The sequence below is a fragment of the Bos javanicus genome, chromosome 10 (genome assembly GCF_032452875.1).
Source record: "Bos javanicus breed banteng chromosome 10, ARS-OSU_banteng_1.0, whole genome shotgun sequence".
NCBI classification, from domain to species: domain Eukaryota; kingdom Metazoa; phylum Chordata; class Mammalia; order Artiodactyla; family Bovidae; genus Bos; species Bos javanicus.
Genome location: NC_083877.1, coordinates 100,643,372 through 100,671,345, shown reverse-complemented (window position 1 = coordinate 100,671,345; position 27,974 = coordinate 100,643,372). Strand labels below are relative to the sequence as shown.

Below are 27,974 nucleotides of genomic sequence, written 5' to 3'. Positions count from 1 at the left end.
CGGAGAAAAGGGTCGATGATGCTACTTTCCTTTTACTAATCTGTACAGTTACTGGATGGGCTTCCCAGGCGGCTCAGTGGTAAAGAAGCCACCTGCCAGTGCAGGAGGCGTGGGTTCGATCCCTGGGTTGGGAAGATGTCCTGGAGAAGGAAATGGCAACCCACTCCAGTATTCTTGCCTGGAGAATCCCATGGACAGAGGAACCTGGTGGGCTACAGTTCATGGGGTCCCAAAGAGTTGGTCATGACTTAGTGACTAAACGACATAGTAAATAGATACCAGTTTAAGAGAGGGATAAGAAAAGAGCATTTTTTCCCCTAAGTGATTGATATTTTTGATTACCACTAATGCCACATGCTGTGAGCAGAAGAGAAGTAAAAGACAAGGTCCTTGCCTCTCAAGGCACGTGACAGTCTGACACTCAGCAGCTAGATATTTTTTTCTATTTTAAAGGTACACCATACCATACTGATTATGACATACATGCTGAAGTTTGTCTTTTTGCAACTTTGTCCTTTTTCATTCAGTTTGAAATTACCTTTTTTCCTTCCCCCTTCTGGTCACAAGTTTTCTTGCACCCCACTGCTCCGGCCCTCCACATCCTTGACCCCTAAGAGGTTCTTGAAGAACTTGCTAAAATTTATCTGTAATCACAAAATAATACTTGTGATGCTTTCGTGGTCTTCCGTGGACATGTGCAGAGGGGCAACAAATTTGAGTCACCCAGCACACACATTCCCAGCTGAGACGGAGCAAAGCAACTCTCCCCTTTTTTGTGTCTGCTCTCCTACTGCAGACAAGTGTCCTTTGAAATGTCTCTTTAGTGTGACATTTGTGTGTGTGCTTTGTGTTGGTGGCTTTGCAGTTTGGAATGGTACCGGCTCACAGTGCTGTAGTCCTGTTTTGTGCTTGTAAGTGCTAGGGGCCGATTGCCATCTGGACAAAAGACTGGCTTTTCTTGTGTTTGATAAGCTTTGTTTAGACATGAGTTCTAGTGCTGGTAGCGGTGAGATCAATGCTACTGAATCAACATATATATAAATATGTATTTATATTACATAAGGTATTTTTGAGTGCAATCAGAGAAAGTAAGATAACATTCGGATCAGTTAAAGAGCAGGTGGTGACCAGTGGCTCGCAGGAACCTAACCTTAGATTTCCTCTAGGAGCAGCGGTGCAGTATTTGCTAATTCAGTGTTTAACTGAATACCGAGAGTTGACTGTAGCTAAATGGAATCCAGGTGCTCAGAGGGGCAGCCTCTTCTAGGACACACTTCTGACTGCAGGGAATATTTGCGGAGAAGCGGAAGTAGTTCTGGCCACGCCGAGTGCCTCAGCTCAGCACAGATTTTTCTATCGGATTTGAAAAAAACCTTTAAAAAAGATGTAACCACATTTGGTCTCGTAGAAGCATGAGTTGTTATAGACCATCCATCTGGAAACAGAGTAAATTCTTAATTCAAGAGCATTTTCCCTCGCCTTTGAACCTATGTAAGAGTTTGTGGAAAATGTTTGATACCCAAAACCAATAAATTGAAAGCTTTCCCCCAGCCAGACAACAGACCCCATTACGCAGGGTATAATATTTGTTATGCTTAACAATTCTTTTATTTTCTGGGAGCACCAGGCTTTTCAGAAAGGGATCATTTTGTCCCTTCTGATTGAAAAGATCACAAAATGCTTCAATTTGGTGAAAAGCTTTGCCAACGTATCTATTTTCCCCCAAACTCTTACATTATGAAATGTTTGCAAATGGTTTCACACATACAGTGTGTAAGAATGTGCAAGTGATTCAGAAAAGGTAAAGCTTTGCTTAAAATGACTGGAAAATGCAGAAAGAAGGGAACAAAGGGAACGGGTGAGTGTGGCCTGTGTAATTTAACAGCATTTCTCCAATACCTCTGGACTCTTTTTCGGCAGCTTCCAAGTTTCCACAACTCGGTCCTAACAACATCCTAACGAAATTCTCTGGAAAACGCTGTTGCGTATTTCAGTGCTCTCACTCAATACGTATTGCCTGAGTGGCTTCCATGTGTCAGACGCTGGAGTAAGTGCTTGAGTACGCTGCTGAATAAAATAGGCACAAATCTGGCTGTCCTGGCGCTTATTATCTCGTGCGGGTAGGCAGTCTGGTGGGGAAGTTTCCTGTCTTGTTTGGGTATCTCCTTAGGATACATTCATACATACATTTTCATTCAGCTCATCACACGGCCCTCTGAAACAGTTATAGAGTCATGTCCCTCTGACGCCCCTACTGACATTGGTATGCTTATTATTCTTTTTAAGTCTGTGCCAATCTGATAGATGAAATGAGTTCTCACAATTGCTTGAATTGGCATTTCTGTGATTTTTTTTTTTTTAACTGAAGTTGTGTATCTTTGCATGGGTATATTTCCATTTATGTTTCTCTTTTTGTGAATTTGTCCCTTTTCTCATCAGGGTGCTAATTTTCTCCTTGAGCTGTAAAGAGTTATAGATTTAAAATATTAACCTTTTTTCCTATGTATGACAAATGGTTGTGTTTTTTTATCTTTTTGTCTTTGAACTTGATTCATGACCTCTGGTCCTACATGCAAAGTTTGAATTGTTTTGTACTCAAATGTGTCAATATTTTCCTTTTGATTTATTTACTTAACAAAACTAGCTGTAGGTGCCGGGCGCTCGCTGTTGCATGTGTCTTATGAACACCCACCCATTGGATCTTCGTCACAACCCTGCGAAGTGGTCTTGTGTATGTCCTCCACTGCCCCTGCCCCAGCGCCCTCCCCCCACACACTATTCTAAGATGAGGAAAGCAGGTGGAGAAAAAGAAGTACTGTGCTGTGGTTAAGGTTACAGCCGGTACGTGGTGAGTGAGGTAAAGCGTCGTCCCCGGCCACTAAGCCTCGTCAGCCGTAGTCCAGGTGTCAGGCTCTGCTCATGTTTGTGGTCGCTTCAGAAATGCTCACTGAATCCTCCCCAGCTTTTTTCCCCCCCAATATGTATTGATTCAACTGCACAGGGTCTTAGCTGTGGCACGTGGACTCTCAACTCAGGCTTATGGGATCTAGTTCCCGGACCAGGGATCGCACTTGTGCCCGCTGCGTCAGGAGCGTGGAGTCTCAGCACTGGACCAGCAGGAAAATCCCTAGACTGCCCCATCCTTGAGGGCAAGCACCACATCTTTCGCTTCTCCCAGTGAGCTCCATACAGTACTGGGCACAGTGTAGCTAGTTGCTTATGAATAAATACTTTCTGACTGAATGAGTTGACGACATCTGGATTCTGGATCATCAGAGCACACTTTTGTTCCTGCTGGCAGAGGAGCTGACAGCTTCAGTGTTCTCCTGTTGCCCCTCGCTGCTGACTTGGTGCGCTCGGCTCTGGCACCTGCGCTGATGGAATGTCCCTGTCCGAGGTCAGCGGTAGTTCCCCTTACTCCACAGCCTCCCGGCCCTCCTCAGAAAAGCCTCCTGACTCTCATCTCTACCGGAGAAAATCGAATGAGCCTTTTTCTAGGCTCCACTCTTCAGCATCTGTCATATAAACACCAAGAACACACAAGAGGAAAACCCCAAGAGGGGATGACCAGGAAGCCCAGAGAATGCTTGCTCAAGCCTTTGACACTCACCCAGAGATGGAAAGTCTTCCAGCTGTGGTCCTGGGTATCTCTTCCTTCCGCACAGGAGGGAAGGAAGTGAGGAACTATTAGACTGTTGTGGATGGCATTCTTACATGCTAACTCAAAGAGACTAGTTAACCCGTGATTAAGGAGCTATCTCTGACCGTAATCTCTCCTCCTATCATATTCAGTCATTTGATGGATTCACTTGGTTCTTCCTTTGAAGCCTCTCCTGCATTCATTTTTTTCCAGACTCCCTGACAGTTCTCTAATTTAGTGGTTTCTAAAGTGTGGTCCTTGGACCAGCAGCAGCATGTGGGAGCTTGTGAGAGATGTGAATTCTCAGGCCCCAGCTCAGATATACTGAATCTGAAACTCTGGGGCTGTGGGCCAGCATGCTGAGTTTCAGTTCAGTTCAGTCGCTCAGTCGTGTCGGACTCTTTGCAACCCCATGAATTGCAGCACACCAGGCCTCCCTGTCCATCACCAACTTCCGGAGTTCACCCAAACTCACGTCCATCGAGTCAGTGATGTCATCCAGCCATCTCATCCTCTGTCGTCCCCTTCTCCTCCTGCCCCCAATCCTTTCCAGCATCAGAGTCTTTTCCAGTGAGTCAACTCTTCCCATGAGGTGGCCAAAGTACTGGAGTTTCAGCTTTAGCATCATTCCTTCCAAAGAACACCCAGGACTGATCTCCTTTAGGATGGACTGGTTGGATCTCCTTGCAGTCCAAGGGACTCTCAAGAGTCTTCTCCAACACCACAGTTCAAAAGCATCAATTCTTCAGCACTCAGCTTTCTTCACAGTCCAACTCTCATATCCATACCTGACTACTGGAAAAACCATAGCCTTGACTAGACGGACCTTTGTTGGCAAAGTCATGTCTCTGCTTTTGAATATGCTATCTAGGTTGGTCATAACTTTCCTTCCAAGGAGTAAGCGTCTTTTAATTTCATGGCTGCAGTCACCATCTGCAGTGATTTTGGAGCCCAGAAAAATCAAGTCTGACACTGTTTCCACTGTTTCCCCATCTATTTCCCATGAAGTGATGGGACCAGATGCCATGATCTTCATTTTCTGAATGTTGAGCTTTAAGCCAACTTTTTCACTCTCCTCTTTCACTTTCATCAAGAGGCTTTTTAGTTCCTCTTCACTTTCTGTCATAAGGGTGGTGTTATCTGCATATCTGAGGTTATTGATATTTCTCCCAGCAATCTTGATTCCAGCTTGTGCTTCATCCAGCCCAGCATTTCTCATGATGTACTCTGCATAGAAGTTAAATAAGCGGGGTGACAATATACGGCCTTGACGTACTCCTTTCCCGATTTGGAACCAGTCTGTTGTTCCATGTCCAGTTCTAACTGCTGCTTCCTGACCTGCATACAGGTTTCTCAAGAGGCAGGTCAGGTGGTCTGGTATTCCCATCTCTTTCAGAATTTTCCACAGTTTATTGTGATCCACACAGTCAAAGGCTTTGGCATAGTCAGTAAAGCAGAAATAGATGTTTTTCTGGAACTCTCTTGCTTTTTCCATGATCCAGTGGATGTTGGCAGTTTGATCTCTGGTTCCTCTGCCTTTTCTGAAACCAGCTTGAATATCTGGAAGTTCACGGTTCATGTATTGCTGAAGCCTGGCTTGAAGAATTTTGAGCATTACTTTACTAGTGTGTGAGATGAGTGCAATTGTGTGGTAGTTTGAGCATTCTTTGGCATTGCCTTTCTTCGGGATTGGAATGAAAACTGACCTTTTCTAGTCCTGTGGCCACTGCTGAGTTTTCCAAATTTGCTGGGATATTGAGTGCAGCACTTTCAGCATCATCTTTCAGGATTTGAAATAGCTCAACTGGAATTCCATCACCTCCACTCATGGCCCTATAAGTAATTTTGTTGCACATTCAGGTTTGAGAACCACGGGTCTAATGGGACCCCTCTTTATCATTCAGTTCAGTTCAGTCACTCAGTCATGTCTGACTCTTTGCAACTCCATGAATTGTAGCATGCCAGGCCTCCCTGTCCATCACCAACTCCTGGAGTTCATTCAAACTCACATCCATTGAGTTGGTGATACCATCCAGCCATCTCATCCTCGGTCGTCCCCTTTTCCTCCTGACCCCAATCCCTCCCAGCATCAGAGTCTTTTTCAGTGAGTCAACTATTCGAGCGAGGTGGCCAAAGTATTGGAGTTTCAGCTTTAGCATCTCCTTCCAAAGAACACCCAGGGCTGATCTCCTTTAGAATGGACTGGTTGGATCTCCTTGCAGTCCAAGGGACTCTCAAGAGTCTTCTCCAACACCACAGTTCAAAAACATCAATTCTTCGGTGCTCAGCTTTCTTCACAGTCCAACTCTCACATCCATACATGACCACTGGAAAAACCATAGCCTTGACTAGACGGACCTTTGTTGGCAAAGTCATGTCTCTGCTTTTGAATATGCTATCTAGGTTGGTCATAACTTTCCTTCCAAGGAGTAAGCGTCTTTTAATTTCATGGCTGCAATCACCATCTGCAGTGATTTTCATTAAAACATTGTAAATGTGTTAGGTGCTTATTGTAGAAAAACGGGAAAATACAGACAAGTAGGAAGGAAGCCCAAAACAAAAATTACCCCATAACTCTTAACACTCAGAGGAAACTACTGTTTTAATTTCTTAACATTTTTTTTCTTATTAAGAAACAGTAAAAAAGATAATCTTTATTCTGTCCCGTATGGATTGTGCTCAGTCAGTCAGTCGTGTCCAACTCCGTGTGACCCTATGGATTGTAGCCCGCCAAGCGCCTCTGACCATAGGATTCTACAGGCAAGAAGGAGTGGGTTGCTGTGCCCTCTTCCAAGGGATATTCCTGACCCAGGGATTGAACCGGAATCTCTTCTCTTACATCTTGTGCAGGTAGGTTCTTTACCACTAGCAGCATCTGGGAAGTCTTTTGTATGGATTACTGTGGACTTCCCTGAAGCTCAGATGGTAAAGAATGTCTGCAGTGCGCAAAACCTGGGTGCGATCCCTGGATTGGGAAGATCCCCTGGAGAAGGGAATGGCAACCTACTCCAGTCTTCTTGCCTGGAGAATCCCATGGACAGAAGAGCCTGGCGCGCTACACTCCACAGGGTCAGAGACAGTTGGACACGACTGAGCCACTAACACGACTACTCTGTGCTTTTGGTCTTCCATTTCTCTCTTTCCTTTCCCCAGTACTATCTTGAATCCATGATCCCTATTCTTCTTGTTTAAAATCGAAGGATAGTTGACCTGTAACACGTGTGGATCTAAGGTGTGCAACATACTCATTTGGTCCGTTTATACTGAAGCATGATCACCATTATAATGTTAGCTAATCCCTCTATTGTGTCACATAATGATCATTTGTTCTAGTGTTGGGAATAATTAAGATCTAGTCACTTAGCGGGTCTAATGCTTATAATACAGCTCTGTTGTCTGTAATCATCGTGCCCTGTATGAGGGCTCTAGGGCTTATTCACCTACTGGAGGCAAGCTGTTCTTTTTAATGCATATTCCTGACAGAGCAACTTCTGGATTCAAAGATACTCAGTGAGTTCTTGCCCTCTGATTTCGGCACATAAATGGCTCGCCTTTGCATTCAAGGAGTTTTGTGATGGGATGTTTCCGTGCTTACCCACTAATATGCCTGTTCTGTAAGGGACAGACGTTGTATCCCTGGCACTTAACTATGCCACACACTCAGTGGGCACTCAGTGTGTTTGTTCAGGGAATGAATGCATATTCTGATACCGTCGAGTCACCGGTGAGGAATGTACATGTGCCTTTCATTTCTCCTCGCTTTAAAAGCAGTTTGTGCTGCAGTGCTTTCTCAAAATGCACACGGCTGTGTCTGTCCCAGGAGATTCCGACCCACTGGTGTGGCTCCCCAGGCATTCCTACCTGAGAAGCTCAGGTCTAGAATGTCCCTTCCCCATTTCTGCGAGTCAAACAGGGGCCTGTGTTTATTAGTCTCCTTCCACAGCCGACTCCCCTCCCCTCCTGCGTCCTGCCATCCAGGTGGTTCTACCAAACTCTCTGCCTCCGCTGTTAGCAGGGGATGGGGCGAAGGGCAGAATGACACCAATCAGGCCAAGCCAGTCAGATTCTTGCCCTGGGAATCTGAACGGTGTGGTGGAAGGCGGACGCGGTCGAAGGCAGTGGGTGCTGGCACTCAGGTCCTTTGCCCTTGGTGCTGGCAGCTGTGTGTGATCCTAGGTGAACCGAGGAGGCCGGCCTTCAGGGAGGAGAGGGGATCAGACATATAGAGCGAAGCAGGGAAGACAGTAAGGTCTCAGAGGGAAGGAGCCGGAGGGAACCGTCCAAGGACGCTCTGGTTTCCCGAAGCCAGCTTTGCGGCCCGAGCTGACTCAGCCTCCCACTCGGGTCCCCTTTTCCCTGGTCAGTTTGAAGCATCTTGTTGAGAAGACCCTCTTTCCAGACCTGCCTCAGATTGCTCCTCATACTTGAATGTCCCTCAGGGGACATTTCCTCGGGGATTCCCAGGTGGCGCTAGTGGTAAAGAGCCCACCTGCCAATGTAGGAGACATGGGAGACGCAGGTTTGATCCCTGGGCCAGGAAGACCCCCCTGGAGGCGGACATGGCCACCCAGTCCAGGATTCCTGCCTGGAGAGTCCCGCGACAGAGGGGCCTGGGGGGCTACAGTCCACGGGGTCTCAGAGAGTTGGATATGATTGAGTGACGCAGCACGCAGGCAGGTCTTCTCACAAGCAGACCGCTCCCACCGCATTTATTCCGTTTTTCCGGCCTCAGGCGGGATCACGGGGCTTTACATAAGTAATCAGGTTGGCTGAATAACCCGGGATGGGGGAGGGACCTCACTGGTCCAGGGCAGAGGACCTTGCTGGAGAAGAAGGCACAGAGCACCAAGGGGGTGGGGGGCGTTCCTCTCCGCAGAGGAGGAACCTGGGTCCCACGAGGACTGGGGCCTGCCTGGGCTGGCAGCCCGTCCTCCTGCTCCCGGATCCTAGTGCACTTAGCCAGGTGGGGCCGTGGGAGGGTCCCATCTCCCCAGTCCAGGACCAGGTGGTGCCCAAAGGGAGTTCCAGCGCGCACAGAGGATTCTGTTTGTAAAACAGTGCTTTAAACAGTTCCATCTGTCTCTCTCAGACTTCTCAGGCTCAAGAGTGTTTCCCAAAAGTTCACAAAGGGAACGAGAATGAGGGGGTTCCTAAGGAAATCTGGCTCCTGGCCCCTTTCGTCCGGGAGCAGGTCCCAGAACCAGGGGTCTCTGGGGTGACGAGATGGGGACACCCCTTTCCGCCTCCCGCCAGCTTTCAGCAAAGGTCTGGGTGCCCCCTTCAGACAGACGGGCCACCTGGCACACCCGCCCCTCCCTCTGCAGGCGTCACACCTTCTCACGCCTCTCTCACCGGCAAGTGGAGAGAGAGATGAGGAAACAAGTTGGAGGATGGAAGAAACCAGAAGCCGCCAAGGGAAAGAGGCGAGCTGGGGGAAGGCAGCCCTCCCGGGCTCCACCCCCTGCTCAGGGCTGCTCCTGGCCCAGAGCTCGCTGCGACTCTAAGTTTTGGTTCTCGTCGGATGGCTGGTTCAGACACGGCCCTTGTGCAATAGCCACGTGCTCACGGCCTTTCCTTCTGAGCGCTGAGCAGGAAGGGAGGGCGTGGGCTGGGAACGCCTGCCGCCCCTGCTTCCCGCAGAGACGCCCGGCCCCAGTGCGAGTGCGGTGGGGACTGGTGTGGAATGGGGGCACCCAGCACGGTTATTTCTTCCTCTCCAAGCCAGCGCGGGAGTCGGTGACTGACAGGGAGGCCTGGCGGGCTGCCGTCCACGGGGTCGCAGAGAGTCGGGCACGACTGAGTGACCGGACTGAGCAGAAGCCAGCCCCGGTCTGGACCAGGGACTCACCAGCCCCGACTAACAGGCGGATTGAGGTTCGCGGACCAGACGGAGCTCCTGTCCTGTTTGTGTCGCCACCGCTGACCTTTAGAATCTCGCGCTCAGGACTTGGGATACACCTAGTTTGCCCCTCTTGCCACATGCCTTTTGCTTAGTGACTTAGGGTAGACCAAGCGCTCGGTAATCAAAGGGGTGGGGCCTCGTGACCTCCGCTGCCCCGCGCCTTCAGGGCTGAATCACCTCCCAGGTGGGTGGGATTTGCCTTCCCACGGCTAAGCAGTAAGGCCTGCTGGTGAGTGTCCTGCTGAAAACTTAGCACCCACCATCTTGTAACTTTGAGAAGGGGAATGACTTCTCAGATGGATCGGAGTTTCCTTAGTCTTTGGAAATTAAAACGTTTCAGCAACCCGTGGGATTTCTCTCCCCCCCCCCCCCCCCCGCCCCACCCCCGCCCCTTTGGCTAAGTTACAAGGTACTGCAAGCTGGGGGGCCTTCTCACTGGTTTTTCTGCAGTTTTCCAAGCGCTCAAAAGGGCCTGGCCTCTGGTTCAGGTAGCGGGGGAGAGGTGGCCGCAGCGACTGTTGTTTCCTTATGTAGAGGAATCTACTGATTTGGTTTCAGGGGGTGGGAGGGGGCGGTGGGAGGCAGGGTGCAGCACTATTTTTATTTATGTCACCACTAGGGTGACCTGTGGGACTCCCCTTTCAGTCCCTCCAAAGGCAGCGGCTTGGTGCGGCTGCAGCAGGCGGGTGGTCCGCCTTCGGAGGCGCCTGAAGACTCGGAGTGGCGGCCCTGCCATTTGTCGGTGCGGCTCTCGAGCGCTCTAAACGTGGAGGACCGGAGCCCTGTTTTCGCTGGAGGCTCAGAAGGCGGCCAGGGAGTTGGGCACAACGCGCCGGAGGCCCCAAGGTTTGGCCCTCAGGACGGGCCTCCGGCTCTGTAACCTGGAATGGCCACCCTCCCTCCCCGGGCAGCCGGACGCCGGCGGGCAGCCCCCAGGGGCAGCCCCCTGGGCGGGAGGCGGCGGTGCCTTTGTGCCCTTCCTCTCGGGGGCACGGGGCGGCCGCTGGAGGAGGGCCGGGGCGGCCCCGGGAGTCCCGCCAGGGCGCCGGAGTTGGGGAGCAGTGGAATCTCGTCTCCCCCTCGCAAGCCTCGCCCGCATCGTAATTCTTTTTATTTTTACTTTCAAGCCATGTAAGGCGCGCGGATGGGGTAGGAGCGTTCCGGCGACACGTTGCCAGAGGCGCAGCGCCCGCCCGCCCGCGTGGCCAGAGCGCAGGGAAGGGACAGGCCGCGCGCCCCGCCAGCCCCGCCGCCCACGGTCGCGGCTGCTCGGGGTCGCAGAGCCCGCCGCGCCGGCCGCCTCCACCCCGCGGGCCCGCGGGCAGCCCGTGCGCGCGGCCCGGGCTCCGTGCGCGCCGGGGTAGCGCCGGGGGTGCGGGGGCCCGGCCGACCGTGCGCCCGGGGACCCGGCAGGGGCCGCCCCGGCGGGTCCGCGCCCGGCGCCTCCGGCCGCCGGCGGCCCGGCCCACGTTTTCCGTCTCTCCCGCTCCCTCCGCCCCTGCGCGCGGCCCTCCCCTCCGCTCCCCCCGCCTCCCGCCTGGTCATGTGTCGCCTTTTTTTGTTTGCAGTGGAAACAATTTCTCGCCGCGGCGGAGGCGAGCGGGAGGCGGGACGGGGCGGGGAGAGCGGCGGGCCGGCGGGAGGACGCGCGGCGCGCCCGGCGGAGGCCGCAGGTCCCATGCCGCGCCGCGACCCCCGCGCCCCCGCCGCCCGCGCCCGCGGCCGCCCCCCGCCGCCCGCCGCCCTGCGCTCGCAGCGCCGCGCCCGCGCGCCCTCGGCCGGGCTCCCGAGCCATGCCCGCCGCGCGCCCGCCAAAGTTTGTGGGCTCCCGCTGAAGGGCCGCGGCGCCCCCGCACCCCCGCGCCCCGCTCCGGCCAGGTGAGTCCGCGCCCGCGCGGGGTCGGGTCGGCTCGGGGCGCGCGCGCGCGCTCCGCTCGGGGGGCCGTCCCGGAGGTGGCCGACCCGGGGGCTGCGCAGTCCCCGGGGGCGAGGGCCCCGGGGTTAGGGGGGCCTGGCCCGGCGGGGGACACGGGAGCCCTGGAGCCCCGGGGAAGTTGCCCAGTGCGAAGAGGCTCCTGGCCCCGACGTGCGGGCTGTTTTCCCCGGTGCCCCGACTTCCCAAACGAAGGGACGGACTTGGGGGTGTCGGCGGGACCCCCGGCGACCCGGGCTGGGGCTGGGGGTGCTGATCAAGGGGAGACCCCAGAAGAGAGACGGGCTCCTAACAAAGCTTCCCCCCCGCCCGGCCCCCAGACTGTGCAAGCTTGGCACCGGCAGAGTCTCCCGAGGCCCGAGTCCTGGTCACCCCGGCCCCTCTCTGAAGCCCCCCTTGGGCCCCGGAGGAGTTGGGGGGCGGCAGGCTTCCCCCGATGTGTTTCTCGGGCCCGGGGCGGCCGATAAAAGGCTGGTGCCGTCTGACCGGCAGTGAAGGCATGCGGGCTCGGGAGGGCCGGGCCGGCGGGGCAAGGAGCGGTTTCCCCGTCGCCCGGCAACGCCGCTGATGGACGCGGGCCGCCGCCAATCGCCGCGCCTGCAGGTCCCCTGGAAATGTTTTTGACATGGACCGTCGGCGAGGGAGCAGAGCGCGTGTGCGCGTGCGCGGAGCGGGGTACCGCCCCCCCCCCCAACACCCCAAACTCGCCACTGCCCTGCTCCGTTTGTGGGGAGGGGGGGGCGGGGGTGATTTCTCAACTTTTTAAAGTTCGCATTGACCATCTGTTCGGAGCTGGGCCTCTCATGCCTTTGTCAGTTATTTGCAGCCCTCTGGCAGTGGGCAAGGAATGAGCTTTTCTGCTGCATTTTCTCCATGAAAAAAAGGAAAAAATAAAAAAGGATAACGAAACCCAGCAAGTCACAAACAAGCAGGAAGGTGTGCGTGTGCGGAACGTAGCCAATAGCTAACCGAAAAGTTGTAAGGAGGTCAGTGGTAGACATCTGCGGATCCGGCGAGCAGCCTTACTGGCAGCCGATGGAAAATGTTTGCTGAACTGCAGACACATGATCTGGATTCTTCCCCCCACCCCGGCTTCTAAAGAATAGTAGGAAAAAAAAGATTTGGCGAATTATGTCGTTAGAGATCATAATGGAAAACTCCTCAGTGTGGTTTCTGGAAACGGTAGCGGTCAGCAGCTCTTGATGCGGTCGCTGTAAAATGTGGATTTATGGTGGTGCACTTAACAGCTGGCCGGCATCGGGGGCACCAGAACACAAAGCCTGCGAGCGATCCAGGGGTGCTGAGCCCCTGAACCCTCTCTTCTGGGCAGCGCCGCTTTCCTAAGAAAACCGTATTGCTGGCAGTGTTTGTTTAAAACAAAAGAAAACATGGAGAATAGCATGTTAGTTCGTTTGGGAAGCTACTGACAAGTAAGCAAATTAAAAAGAAAGAGCAGCATGTTGTCATAGCAACAGTGCAATTAAATTACTTTACTGTCAGCCATGATATAATTTTCCTGTTTGGTAGCTCAGGAGACGTAAAACTTTTTTCCTGTGGAGCTAAAGTTGACTTCAGCTGCTGGGTCGGGTTTTTTTTTTGTTTTTTTTTTTCGCTTTTGTACTCGACTGTGTGGATATTCCCTGTTATCAGAAAGTTAGGTTATTTGATGAGGGGAGTCCTGTGAAAACTTTGAGAGGACAAGCCTAGCCTTGATTTGTTTACAAAGACGGTAAAAGCAGTATCAAGCTGGTCTCTGTCTTACCTCCAAATTGAAAACACTAGATTATTCTTTAATAGGTATCCTGTATTACTCAGAGTAGCCTCCCTATTTGATGAAAAACACATTCCCTGTGGCTGAACCCGAGGTATCTGAACTACCTGCTTCCATGGGACTTTGGTGCCTGTGAAAATTCTTTCTCTTCTAACAGTTGGACGTTTCAGGGCAGCTCCCCAGCCCCGCCCAGGCCTTCTGTCTGCAGGCTGTCTGTCCACCTTGGCCTCCCCTCAGCCTGCGTCTCCCAGGGGTGGGGGTGTGGGGGCTGTGGGGTGGGGGTGGCGCCACCAGCTCTCAGGTGCCTTTGGGTATCCAGTGCCCCAGTGCCCCACATATGTTTCCTAGAGCTTCCCCAGCTAAAGTGGCAGTTATTTTAGGTGTGGTGTCAGTGAACTTTTGGAGCCATGGAATGATCCCATCTTTGCTTTTGCTGTGTTCATTTTTTTCTTTTTCTGTTTTTCTAAATAGCCTGCATGATGTTACTCGGGAGTGGCCGTGCTCAGTCGTGTCTGACTCTTTCGAGACCCCGTGGACTGTAGCCCACCAGGCTCCTCTGTCCATGGGGTTCTCCAGGCAGGAATACTGGAGTGGGTTGCCATGCCCTCCTCCAGGGGACTGAACCCAGGTCTCCCACATTGCGGGTGGATTCTTTACTGTCTGAGCCGCCAGGGAAGCCCAGGGCTGGGGTGGATGATAAAACACGCCCTTCTTACGCCCAGCATGCTGTGGGAGAGCGGGAGACCTCTCTCCTGATCTTCCTGCTCTTTCTGTCTCTCGTTATGGGAGAGCGGGAGACCTCTCTCCTGATCTTCCTGCTCTTTCTGTCGCTCGTTACGTGCTCGAGGGATGCACGTGCTTTGTAGCTGCTGGGGTCACCCGAGTGTGGACCTGTCTCCCCCTATTGTCTTTCCTCCTCAGATATTTTACCCCCTGTGCTAGGCTGTTGATAAAAGTGGGGGAGAAGCAGAATAGAATTCCTTAGCAGTTTTTGTTGGATATGCCTTCTTTCTTGAAGCTCCTGGCTGCTCTCCTGACTTTTTGCACTGATTTTAATTTCAGCTGATGGCTCCTTGTTCACATTCCTCTTTATTTGCGTGGTGTCTGACAGCGCTCACTTTTTTGTTCAGAGTGTAGTGTCCCAACGAAATTAACTGTGCTTCCTCCTTCACTTTGAATCCACAGAATAATTTGGCATCACTGTTTAGACTTGCCAAATGTTATTAAAGTTGCAGTTTTAGGTCATGATAAAACACTACTAAAGTGGTTCTCCGGAGAAGGCAATGGCACCCCACTCCAGTCCTCTTGCCTGGAGAATCCCAGGGACGGGGGAGCCTGGTGGGCTGCCGTCTATGGGGTTGCACAGAGTCGGACAGGACTGAAGCGACTTAGCAGCAGCAGCAAAGTGGTTCTCACCATAGCCAGTTTTAATTCCCAGGCAGTTGTGATGGTCTTCACACGGAACAGCTGAACTTAACCTGAAACAGCGGGTCTTTTTTCTTTTTTTCTTGAGAAAGGTAACTAGTAAGACCCGTCACCCGAAGTGACCTGGGTTGTGGCCACACTTATTTTGTGGTGTTTATTGTGAGGCTCGAAAGAATCTTGTACATTTTCATGTGAAGCAGGTAAATAGAGGCAAGCAGGAAATGACTGATTTTCCTAGGGTCACGGTGAGAGGCTTCATGGATCCGGAAGACGACCTTGTGGAACCCACCCCCCCTTTTTTAATTATTGCAGTACAGTTGATTTACAGTGTTGCGTTAGTTTCTGGTGTACAGCGAAGTGATTTTATACGTAACATGTATTGGTTTTAACATTCCTTTCCGTTACGGTTCATCACAGGATATGGCATACTGTTCCCCTGTGCTGTTACACAGGCGGGTTGTTGATTTTTTTGGCCCTGCCGCAGAGCTTGAGGGATCTTAGTTTCCTGACCAGGGATGGAACCTGTAGCTTGTGCAGTGGACGCGCTGAGCGCTCCCGCCGGACAGCCTTGCAGTTCGTCCGCTAGGTGTGGTAGGCTCCCAGTCCCCTCCTCGCGTCCCGCTCTTCTCTTCTCGTGAGGCAGGAGCCCCTGAAGGGCGCTGCGAACGCTCCCGTCTTGCCCTTGCGGGCCGTCGGGGCCCCGTGCGTGGGCCCGGCGGCTCCTGCTGCTCCTGGCGGGCCGGCGAGGGGCGTCTCTGAGGGGCAGGGAGCCCACCGAGCCGGCGGGGCGGGAGGCCGCGGCTGCCTCTCTGCCGTCGGGGTCCCCCCTCATCTTCTCTGTGTCGTGTGTTTCAGGAGCCTTCACGTAAATGGGTCCAGTCATGCCTCCCAGCAAGAAGCCGGAAAGCTCAGGAATTAGCGTCTCCAGCGGGCTGAGTCAGTGTTACCGGGGCAGCGGTTTCTCCAAGGCCCTCCAGGAAGACGATGACCTCGACTTCCCCCTGCCCGACATCCGACTAGAGGAGGGGGCCATGGAAGATGAGGAGCTGACCAACCTGAACTGGCTGCACGAGAGCAAGAACCTGCTGAAGAGCTTCGGGGACTCGGTGCTGCGCAGCGTCAGCCCGGTCCAGGACCCGGACGACGACCCGCCGCCGTCGCCCGCCCACTCCGACGTGCCCTACGACGCCAGGCAGAACCCCAACTGCAAGCCCCCCTACTCCTTCAGCTGCCTCATATTCATGGCCATCGAGGACTCGCCCACCAAGCGCCTGCCCGTCAAGGATATCTACAACTGGATCTTGGAACACTTTCCGTATTTTGCAAACGCACCTACTGGGTGGAAAAACTCAGTGAGACACAATTTGTCCTTGAATAAATGTTTTAAGAAAGTGGACAAAGAGAGGAGTCAGGTAAGCCTCGGGGGCTGGAGCTCAGGTTTTTCTTTTGGAAGTGAAACGTGTCTCCATGAAGAGAAAATGTTCAGGAATGTGAATTTGTTGTATGGAAGTGCCCCTTGCGTAAATGGAGAACGCGGTCTCATTGCATGCGTTCAGGCGCTTGTCAAGAACTTCCTTTTCCTGCGTTTGGTGTTTCTAAAGCTGGCTTGAGGGCTTCCCACTGGGGAGCAGGGTTACAGAACAGTGGTTTGCAGGCCTGATGGGTTCTTAGTATGGTCATCCTTCAGCGTGGGTGGGTCCCTTTGGTTTTCAAGACCAAACAAAGGTCTGTATTCTGAGAGCAGCCATGAGCCGTGAGTAGTGTAAATATACATATGTAGGAAAATTGCCACCAAGGGCTAGAGAAATGTGGCATTTGTATTCTTTCTGAATATTAACTCAGAGAAAGGCTGTCGGTCTAGGGTTCTGGAATAAATAGACAGTGGTGGACATTGTACAGATGACTTGAACATCTTTATATACTGCAGGAACAAAGACCCCAAGTGCCCAGGTGACTCTCTTGAAATTCTGGGCTCTGTAAAGTGTTTGGCAACTTTGAAATTCCCTCTCAGGGTGGAAAGGGGTCTGAGGGTAAGGTTCTCATTCAAGACTGGCTTTTTAAAAGGTAGAATTTTTGCTTTAAAGCCTTTAAAGCTTGACCCTTGTGGTTTGCTAAAGGAAGTTTTAATAATTTGCTTTATCTTTCTTGTATGGAATATGATAGGTAGAGTAGAAAGAAGGTGGGCTTGTTAGAAAAATGGTAACGTAGCTTGAGGTCGTGAAAAGTAACATGTGTGTGTGCTAAGTCGCTTCAGTTGTATCTGACTCACTGTGACCCCATGGACTGTAGCCACCAGGCTTCTCTGACATGGGATTCTCCAGGCAAGAACACTGGGTTGCCATGCCCTCCTCCAGGGAATCGTCCAGACCCAGGGGTAGAACCTGCATCTCTCGAATTGGCAGGCGAGTTCTTTACCAGTAGCGCCACTTGGAAGCCTGGAAAGTAACGTGGCCACGGCTAAAATAACCTGGCAGAAAACCCCTCTCTGCCAGGTTTTCGTGTTGCCGTGTCCCCAGCTCTGGTCTCTGCGTCAGCGGTGCTGCAGTGTGCAGCGGGCAGTCTGCGTTCCTTTCTGTTTTACTATTTATTTGGCTGCACCAGGTCTCAGGGATCCTGAGTGGGATTGAACCCAGGCCCGCACCTGGAGAGCTCGGAGTCTTAGCCACCGGACTATCAGAGAAGTCCCTGCTTTCCATTCTTTTTGAAATTCAGGTTCAGGCCCAGGACCACTCTTGTGTGGCTCAGCAGCTGTGCAGGCTTGGGGCCTTTCATTTCTTCTGTCTCCAGGAACAGATTCATGCTTCCAGTAGGATCTTGAACCTGAGAAGATTCCACTTGCCCAAGTCTGTAGCTGGCTGGGCTGAAGCCCTGTTTATCCTTACTGCCGCTGGGCGTGTTTGCCGGCAGGTGCTGTTCACCCAGAGTTTGTGCTGAGGACGGGGTGGGGAGGGGTGCAGGGCCTGAGGAGGGTGTTGCCCAGGAGGAGGAAGGTGTGGACGCCGAGGAGCTTTGCTGCTGACCCGGGAGCAGGTGGCCCCCCGGTCAGAGTGCAGGAGTGAGCACGCCTGAGCGTGCCAGCCCTGCCTCCCCAGGTCCGAGTTTCCTGTAACTGTAGCCGTCATGGGTACTGCTGCCGTCCCTAGGAGTCCGTCACGCTCTCCTCCCGTCCTTATCCCAGGAGGGTCATCGGGAGACTGACCTCCGGACTCGACTCTGCAGAGTGTTTTCCCATCATTCCTTGAACTTAGAGAAAACTCGCTGTTTCCCTGTAAAGAACTAAGCCCATAACCTTAAAAGCTACCATACAGGTGGGTCCTCTGGAAAGGGAAGGTCTGGGTGAGCAATTCCACATCCCAGGTGGCGCTAGTGGTAAGGAACCCGCCTGCGAATGCAGGAGACATAAGAGACTCAGGTGTGATCCCTGGGTGGGGAAGACCCCCTGGAGGAGGGCATGGCAACCCCCTCCAGTATTCTCCACGGAGAATCCCATGGACAGAGGAGGCTGGCGGGCTATGGTCCTTGGGGTTGCAAAGAGTTGAACATGACTGAAGTGACTGAGCACGCAGCACGGAGAATTAGTTGCAGGGTTAGAAGGCGGAGAAGACAGAGCTGTCAGGCCCGCCAGGGTTGCACGTCCCTGCTGCCGCGACGACCAGGGCTTTTAGCTTGGTGTGAAACGATTCTGCGAGTTACTGCACGCCTGGGTCGGTGTGTTTGCTGTCATGCTGGGGCACATGAGAGTAATTTAGCAAACGCACACTCTGAAATGTTCAACGAGACCAGCTCCACGGCGAGCGGAGACACTCAGGAGTTATCGTTCATCAGCCTGGGGCGTGACAAGTGGGTGTCCAATAGCTCCCCCCGGCACCCCACCCGCCACCCCAACGCTGCTCTGGGAATCTGGTTTGCCCACGGTCTGTCATGGCACACGCAGCGCCTGTTGAAAGGGAATGGTTTCGAGGGCTTGGAGGCAGTTAATTCTGTGGAATGCAGAGTCGTGGCTGCCCAGCCGTTCGGACCTGTACTGACGTCCTTCTGATGAGATGCCAGTCGGTTCTGTGGCCGGGAGTTTGTTCTCGGCGTTGCTGATGCTGCGAGGACAGAGTAAGGGTGTGAGCTTCCCGCTTCTCTGCGCTTCCCTCTGGCTCCCTGGGGGCCAGCTGGAGGCTGCCTGGTGAGGAGCAGGCTCCTGGGTGCCCTCAGGCACCGGTCCCAGCCCATTCACTTGGGGCTCTCTGCCGCGGCCAGTGAGTCAGGGAAAAGCGTGTGCCCGCATTCTGCCCAGTGAAAGCCCTTGGACTCGCAGGTAAGCTTGTTCTTCCCTGGGGGGTTTTCCTTGGCTGTGGCTCCCGCACTGAGGTTCCACTGCAGCTCAGTGGTCACGTGCGTGCCTGAATGCTGGTGAGAAGGATGCTGGGGTTGGGGGCGTGGCGGTGTGGAAGCCTTGTGTTTGTGTGCACAGGGTTAGCCATCCCACTCTGTTGTCTTGTTAAAAGTGCAGGATCACACTTAGGCCAAGATGCACAAGCGTGAGCATGCAGAATCCGGTGTGATCCTTGTCTCTGGGGGCTGGGGACACGTGCCCTGCCGCGCAGCTGCTCAAATGGGGCTGGAGAGGGGCCACCCTGAACCACACCAGAGTCACCTGTGGCTCTTACACACCCACCACTTCTCCTGATTCAGCAGAAGAGACTCTGATTCAGCAGGTTTAAGGTGGGCTGGGGAACACCGAGATTCTTCATAAGCTTCATATTTCTGATTTCAGCCGGATTTGGGAATCCTTGACTCAGATGCCCCTTCGGGTTCTTTCCAATGCAGAGATTTCATCAAGAACATATTCTCATGAATGAGTAAGTTAGGTGTGAATAGTATTTTTTCCCCCTGTTTTATTTCTAACAGGACTTTGAAAGATAGAAGTTTTTTTTTTTTTCCTTCCCCTCCCCAGTCATGGAAAACTTCAGACATGTACAGCACAGGCGAGAGTGTAGTGACTCTATCGCCTTCCCCACCACTGGCCACAGATTCAGCAGTTAACAGTGCTGGCCTGCCTTCCTTCCTTCATTTTTGTTTTTCTGCTCTTAAGTAATTTGAAGCAAATCCCATCCCTCGCGTCACTTTATCCCGACCTGTTTTAGTGTGTAGGAGTCGTTTCGGTAACCACAGTGCCAGTGTCACCTCTAACAAAACCAACAGTTCTTTGGTCTCACCGGATGCCAGGTCTGTTGTTCAGATATTCTTGATGGTTTACAAAATGTTTGTTTGAATCAGGATCCAGACGTCGTTTAAGCGCTGCACTGGGCTCTGTTGCTTCAACCTGTTTAACCTGTTGTCACCCGCGGCAGATGCCCGGCCCCTTCCTTGTCAAATTGACCCGTCTGCATAGCACGTCTGCTTCGCTGGGGCTTCATTAAGCTTGCTCCTCTGTCCTCTTGTACGGATACTCTGTGAAATGGAAGTACGTGCTAAAAGGCTAGATCCCGTTCTGGCTTGTTTGGCCCCCGGGGAGTACTTTACAGCCGCGTCTCGTGCCTTCTCACGTCAGGAAGGCTGGTTGACCCACGCTTGGGGGCGCTGAGCTTGAACTGTGGGCTCATGTAGGGTTGGCTGCTCGCTCCTCTGCAGAGTCCCCTTCAGCCTTTCATCTCACGGTCTCATCTGTGGGTAACCTTTGCCCAGATCAGTCAGGATAGAGGTCCAGAGTCTGGGATTCCGTTTTGAATCTCCTAACTACAGATCTCAGTTGGAACCATAAGATTGGTGTGTACTAACCTCTCTGAGTATTTGTAAATGAGACGTAGAGCACAGGTTTTTATTTTTTATAAACTGGATTATAGTGGCTCAGGTGTGCGTGTTGCTATTTCTCTGCTTTTTCTTGACTTTCCAGTTTAACAAAACATACTGTTGTCATAAGAGGGTACAGTGTACAGTGTACAGAAGTATATTTATTATATTCAGAGCTTTAAGTACAGTCTTAGCTTATAAATATAAGCAGCTTGTCTTGGTTGAAAGAGGCCTGGATTGGAAGCCAAGATACCTGGTTCGAGTTTTGATGCTGGAAGTACCTGGCTGCTTGGACCTCAGTTTCCTCAGCTATAGAAGCAGAAGTTTATTGTTACTTGGGGCTTCTTAACCTGGGGTCTTTGAATGTCAGAGGCTTTGCAGACAACTCGGAATTGCTGATAACATGTCATGTGACTATGCATTTTCCTAGAAGATTTCAAGATTTTGTTCGATCACTTTTTTGGTTCTCAGTGGGACTCCTGACCCTGGAAAAGGGAAGAACCACGCGTGTTTTGTAATAACAGTAATGGACTTAGAGAACACTTTATTTGTACTTTCCCAATATCTTATTTCTTCCTCACTACAACCCTATGAGGTAGGCCCTAATTTCATTCTTAAAATAGATGATGATTAAGCTCAGAGTGGTTAAGGGACTTGCTAGAGGTCACACAGCTACTAAGCAGCAGAACAGGAATTCACCCTGATTCCCTCCAGTTCTGAAGGACATGCGCTGACCTTAAGCCCAGTGCTTGACCACGCTTCCTCAGGATAGAGGCTGATTGTTGATCTCGGGGTGCTTCCTCAAAGTATGCTATGAACATCAGTTATAGAGGAATTAAGATAACTCAGATACACCCGGAATTTACTCTGGGGGTACAGGGTAGAGGAAGATAAGTATAGAGAATGTTTTTGGCTTTGAAACGAGGCCAACCTTTAAGCAGCTGGAAAGGCGTCGAGTTTGCACAAAGCGTGCGGCGCGCGGCTCCCCCAGGCCCCCTGCCTCCCAGGGCCCCTCCACAGAGGTCTGACCCAAGTCCAAAGCCCCTGACCCCTGTGTTTATGCAAATTCCCCTCCAGTTCCCAGCTCCCTTGATGTTTGCTTTTCCATCCTGCTGGATGAAATTTCTTTTTCAGAAGCAATTTTGAAAACGTAGCCCCTCTGACGTGGCAGAGCGCCCCTCGTACAGCAGCACCTCCGTATCACAGTTGCTCTTCTTCCTTCCCTTCGGGGGTGCAGCCGCAGAATCAGAGCATTTCCTTTTCCCATGACAGTGCCACCGCACCTGTGATGGTCATTTTAGGAAGAAGAAAGGCCCTAACTATTACTGTTATTATTTTGTTGGCGGGGAGGTTGGTGGTAAATGATGGTTTTTGATAAACTCTGCAGTTCGGCCTTGTTGAGTCAATTACTTCACATCGGGGTAGTGTTGCGTGGTGGGGCATGCAAATATCAGATGAGGTGTCAAAGGTTCTTCTGCGGTCGCCGGGGCAGGTGATGGGCCTGTTTGTCTCTGAGCGGGGCTGCCCTGCGCGGAGCAGGAACACGGCCTCTTTCTCCTGTGCCCACTGCCTGGCAGGCCGCTTTCCATCGTCTGTGCTGTAGGCTGTGTTGCTTTGGAAGGTTGAGATGTTACCGGGGTCTCTGGGGGGCCTGAAATAAACATCCTCCCATGTCACAGTCTCTGGAACAGAAAGCACTTCATACCAGCATCCTCAGGGAGGTCAAGAAATCTGTGTCCTGCCTTCGGCCATGCTGCGCTATCCATCCTGTCCATCTGGTCCTCCCAGACCCCGCTGCTCCCCCTGATTCTTCCAGGCAGAGGTGCCTTGGCTGGGGGGCGTTTCTGCTGTCTTCCTTTTGCCAGCTCTTCACTCCTCATTCGTTCATTCAGCAGACTTTGAAAGCACCTGTTGTGTTCAGAACCAGCTGTGCTTCCTGTGCCAAGTGCTAGCAGGGCGCAAGGTTGAGCGTGGGTGGCCCGGCCTGGAAGGCCTTCTCGGCCCCGCAGCCCACCTGTGCGGCTTCCTCCTCGCTCACGGAGCTCCCTGGCAGCAGCCGTCCTTCCTGTGCGCGCTCCGCCTTTCCTTGGTCTGTGTCCTGTCTCTCTTCTGGCCCGTCCATTCCAAGAGGCCCCTGCTTCTCTAGTGCCCACAGTGATTCCCCTGCTACTGACCTTGATGAGGGTCTATACAGGAGTTCTGGAAAGCTTGGTTCTTCTGAATCTGAGGACCCCATTAACGTATCTGTCCAGTATTGGAATGCAGGAGACCCTGGTTCGATCCCTGGGTCGGGAAGATCCGCTGGCATAGGGATAGGCTACCCACTGCAGTATTCTGGCCTGGAGAATTCCATGGACTGTGTAGTCCACGGGGTGGCAAAGAGTCAGACAGGACTGAGGGCCTTTCACTTTCAGTATTGTTTTGCATTCTTTTAGGTAGGGCTTGGTGGTACCCAGCTACGTGTGTGAGATACTTCTTCACTGAGGGGCTACCTGGATATGCAGCCACCAAGAGACTGTTCTCAGAACCTCCCCTGTTGAGCTGAAGAGGCTCTGGGAGTCCCCTCTGAAATCACGTTAGCCGCGGGGTAATTCTCTGCACTAAACACTATAGGAATCTGGCACACCAGTCTTCTCTTTGAAAGTCGTGTGTTTTGCTTTTAGTAACGGGTTGTTGGGATTAATTCATTCCCCCTCACAGAGCCCTTGAACGTCTTAACACTCTTACGCTTTAACAATACGGTGACAGGTTTTACACTTTTTAGAAAATCTTCTCTTCTTCTCAATGGACATTTTTTGTGGTTGAAACAGATGATGACGAATATATATATATATATACACATATACATTTAAAGGCTGATATAATGTTCATTTTGATGATTCTGTGTTTATAGGCTGCTCTTTTGTTTGTGGAGTTCAGATGTGTGGCCCCCTTAAAGTGTTTAATTCTTGTTCTCCATCCCTGTTGCTGGTAACTTGCTTGTTTCTCCTCTCAATGAATATGTCCAGCCACCCTGTAAGGATGTTTCCTTCTTCCTTTTCATCCTGCCGTCTTTCCTTTCTTCCTTCCTTCCTTCATTTCCTTTCTTCCCCCCCCTCCTCTGTTCTTAGCTACAGCGCACTGGCTGGCTTGTCTCCAGTTGTGATGCGTGGCCTTGGGCTTCATGGCTCCACGGCGTGTGGGATCTTAGTTCCCCGGCCAGTAATCGAACCCACGTCCCCTTCTTTGGGAAAGTAGATTCTTAACCACTAGGCCAGGGAGGTTCCCAGCCAAGTAAGAATTATCCCCTGGCTACATTTGCTTTAACACTGGCTTAAAGGGGCTTCCCTGGTGGCTCAGACAGTAAAGAATCTGCCTGCAGTGCAGGAGACCCAGGTTCAGTCCCTGGGCTGGGAACATCCCCTGGAGAAGGGGATGGCAACCCACTGCAGTATTCTTGCCTGGAGAATGAGAATCCCCGTGGTCAGAGGAAACTCGTGGGCTGCAGCCATGGGGTCACACAGCGTTAGACACAACTGAGTGATCAGTACTTTCACTTTCTGGCTTCACAGTGTTCAGACAGTTGAAATTCACTCCTGTCGCTCCTATGGAATGCCTCTGCCTTCGTAGAGCATCAGTGTTTCACTGCCTGTAATTTCAGGGACTCTGAGCACTTTTTACTTATTGGTTTATTAAACTGAGATTTGCTTCTTGCCTTTTGGAAGTTTACATTCCACTGAAATAGGAGACATTATCCAAATACAGATTTAAAAGCTTATAAACCATCGCAGGTATGAGAAGAGTGCCAGCTTGGTAAGTGAGGTCAGTCAGGGAGACTTCGCTTCCCCAGAGAGGGGCACTTGGAGCTGAGGTAAAAAGTAGTAATGGGCAGGTTTTGAATAGGCCTTCTGCGGGGCGGGACACTTGAATAAATAGTTTACAAAGCATGAATGGACATGAGACCTCCAAGGATAGATTAGTTAGGTCGAGGTTTGACTGTTTGTATTAAAAGATGCTTGCTCCTTGGAAGAAAAGCTATGACCAACCTAGACAGCATATTATAAAGCAGAGACATAACTTTGCCAACAAAGGTCCGTCTAGTCAAAGCTTGGTTTTTCCAGTAGTCATATATGGATGTGAGAGTTGGACTGTGAAGAAAGCTGAGAAGAATTGATGCTTTTGAACTGTGGTGTTGGAGAAGACTCTCGAGAGTCCCTTGGACTGCAAGGAGACACAACCAGTCCATCCTAAAGGAAATCAGTCCTGGGTGTTCATTGGAAGGACTGATGCTAAAGCTGAAGCTCCATTACTTTGGCCATCTGGTGCGAGGAGCTGACTCATTGGAAAAGACCCTGATGCTGGGAAAGATTGAGGGCAGGAGGAGAAGGGGCGACAGAGGATGATATGGTTGGATGGCATCACCGACTCCACAGACATGACTTTGAGCAAGCTCTGGGAGTTGATGACGGACAGGGGAGACTGGTGTGCTGCAGTCCATGGGGTCGCAAAGAGTCGGACACAACTGGGCGACTAAACTGAACTAATTATAAACAGCAACTGCAGAAACTGGTGATTGAACGAGCTAGGAGTGCACTGCTTTGCCACATAAAGCGGGTCTTGAGGAATGAGACAGAAGCGCGCCTCCCGTCTGTCTTTCCACTCTGCTGTTCTCAGTGCATCGCTTGTCTCTGTTCGCACAGTCCGCTCATGGTCTAAATGGCATCTGCTGGTTTGTTCTCATTTTGGGAAGCAGGAAAGGGTATGCAGGCACAGACAAAAGGGAGTCCCGTTGAGTCACCCATTTTAAGGAGCTTTTCAGAAACAGTCCTCCCCGACACTCTGCTTTCATCTTGCTGGCTAGCTCCTGGCCACGTGACTCCTGTTGGCAGCAAAGACGGCTGGGAAGTGTAGTCTTTTAGCTGAGGCCATTGATACGCAAGTGAAATGCTGATTCTGTTACTAAGCAAGCATGAGGTTTTCTGCCACAGAGGTACGGACGGTCTTGGAGATGAATGTTGCTGGGCCTAAAGGATATGTTGGAACAGTGTCAGAGAAGAGGAAAGAAATGGGTGATCAGAAAGGTTATGTAAATAAGTATGAAGAACTGGTGGAGGAGGTAGCATGCTAAAGGGAAAACTGTCAATTGTTCCAGTAACGTAAGTAAAGCAGAGATGATGACCCATTTTTCAGACATTCCATTTATCGGGGTTTTGCTTCCAGATATTCTAGTTAAATTGCATTTAATATCTTCAGAAGCAACAGTTTGATAGAGGTGAAGATGTAGTCATGTGCCAGGTGTGATAAGAAAAGCAGGGGAAATACATGGTTGAAGATAGGGAGGGGGTGAAGTAGTTCTTTTGATAATAGCTCGATGGTTTGCTATGCGAGGTTGCCGACAGTTTCAAAAAGAGAATGGAGTCTTTGATGTGTGTGTGTGTGTGTGTGTGTGTGCGCGTGCGTGCGCGTGTGCGTGTTGTGGTGCTGTTTGAGTACTTTTGCTTGTGAACTTAGCAGGAGACCAGTCAACACGGGCAGAGTGACTGCTGCTTCTCGGGGGAGAGGCTCTCCTATTCCCCTTCCTTCCTTCCCTCGCGTCCCCACGGGCTGTGTCGGGCCCCCTCCGGGGCCAGTGAGTTAGAGGTGAGAGTGGCCTTCACTGGAGCTCTGTGCAGTGTCTCATACAAAGTGGTGACTGTCATCCTCAGGGGACAGGGCCCACGAATGACTTCACTGATGTCAGAAAACAGCCAGTGGAGCGCTCAGACACACGTACTTCGTGTTTAGAAGAAAAGATCAAGTCATGTGAGCGCTGACTCCAGTCCTGGTTGTCATGGAAGGAGAAAAGAAACACATCCAGTCTCCTGGCATTAGAGGGCAGGCAGTGTGGCTCAGAGCTGAGGCGCAGAGTCTCGTTCAGGATGCCCAGAGTGCCCCATAGAATGTTGTATTCCTTCTAGAATCTTCCCTAGGCGCAGTCATGTGAAGTGAGAAACTGTATTCACAGCCACATTTCTGAGACGCTACGGAAGCCTTACCCTGCAAAGTGAAAATTAGACTCTGCACTTATAAACAGGGCTCCCCTGGTGGCTCAGTGGTAAAGAATCCACCTTTAATGTAGGAGATGCAAATTCGATCCTTGGGTCAGGAAGATCCCCCTGGAGAAGGAAATGGCAACCCACTCCCGTATTCTTGCTGGGAAATTCCTTGGACAGAGGAGCCTGGCAGGCTGCGGGCTCCTCTGTCCATGGGGTTGCAGAAGAGTCGAACACGGCTTAGCGACTCAACAACAGTAGCAGCTCGGAAAGAGAAGTAGCGTCAGTCATCTCAGAAGTAGAGTTCAATCATGCCGTACACGTTGTGATGTGCCGGGTGCCGTTCTGGGTACCGGGGATACATTGATGACCTGTGATGCATCGGCCCTCGTGTTTCTCCTGGATTGCCCACGTCGTGGAGGGCAGAGAGGGTGACAGGGAGGGCTGCGTTTAATAGTAGATCCATGCGTGGACACACGAAGGTAGTGATGATGCCTGCAGTGAAGACCAACGGGAGAATGGCCTCAAGGGGCTGGGAAGGAGAGCAGGAGGCTTTCCGAGGGAGCTGAGGGGCCAGCCTCGAGTGGCAGGAGAGGTGCAGGCAAGAGCGAGCAGCACATGCAGGGCCCTGGCAGTGGCTTGATATGTCAGGGAGGGGGGTGACGTGCTTAAAGGGACAGGGCAGGGAACATCTGGGGCTTGTTCTCTGGTGCAGGTTAGAGGTGATGGGAATGATGCTGACTTGGACCAGCCGTGGGGTGTGCCGATGAAGGCCTGCGTGCAAATGTGGCTTGGGAAGTGGGAGGCGTGGCTGGAGCCAGAAATACTGTTTTGACCATGTTGAATTTGAGATGGCTTTTGAACATCTAGGTGGAGCTCTCAAGTCAGAGGTTTGGTAACGTGAGTTTCAAGCTCGCTGCAGAAGTCGGAGTCGAGGTATAAATCTGGGACGCGTTAGTGCTTATTTGGTGAAAACTAAAGAGGATTTGTGGATTACCTCTCCTTTAGAAAGGAGCTGAAATCAAGCCTCTATTTTAGTTTTGTTGGAGATTTTATTTCCATTAGTGTTTGAGTAGAGAATTCATTTGGGGGTGTAGTCAGCCTGGTGAATAAAAACCAAAGAGGTTTATATTTAGAGGGAGAAGTTCAGAATTATTTAAAAAATGACTTACCTGTCATTACGGTAGTTACTGCCTGCGGTTTTACAGGCAGCAGAGAATATAACTTCCAAATGAGCTTGGGGCCAGGGACATCTCTGATTTGCTGAGAGAAATGCACCCCAGTGAACATTCCTTTCTAGCCCCCTGACCAGGTGGCTCAGTGGTAAAGAATCTGCCTACCATTGCAGGAGATAAGGAGACTCGGGTTCCATCCCTGGATCAGGAAGATCCCCTGGAGGAGGAAATGGCAACCCACTCCAGTATTCTTGCCTGGAGAACCCCATGGACAGAGGGGCCTGGAGTGGATAGAGGGGCTGGGCTACCGCCAGGCTCCTTTGTCCATGGGGTCGC

General features: G+C 51.8%; 1 protein-coding gene across 9 annotated transcripts in view; it reads left to right on the top strand.

Moving 5' to 3' along the window:
- The window catches only part of FOXN3 (forkhead box N3), a 437,687-nt gene that overhangs the window by 173,710 nt on the left and 236,003 nt on the right, over nt 1–27,974 (top strand). For 8 of the 9 annotated variants that reach the window (XM_061429661.1, XM_061429669.1, XM_061429665.1 and 5 more), the window contains one exon: nt 15,527–16,083. In XM_061429661.1, the coding sequence (XP_061285645.1) occupies nt 15,541–16,083 (543 nt within the window). In that variant the 5' untranslated portion in view covers nt 15,527–15,540. Of the gene's footprint in view, nt 1–11,327; nt 11,421–15,526; nt 16,084–27,974 lie in introns of those variants that run through there. The other variant, XM_061429662.1, reaches the window with a different exon arrangement.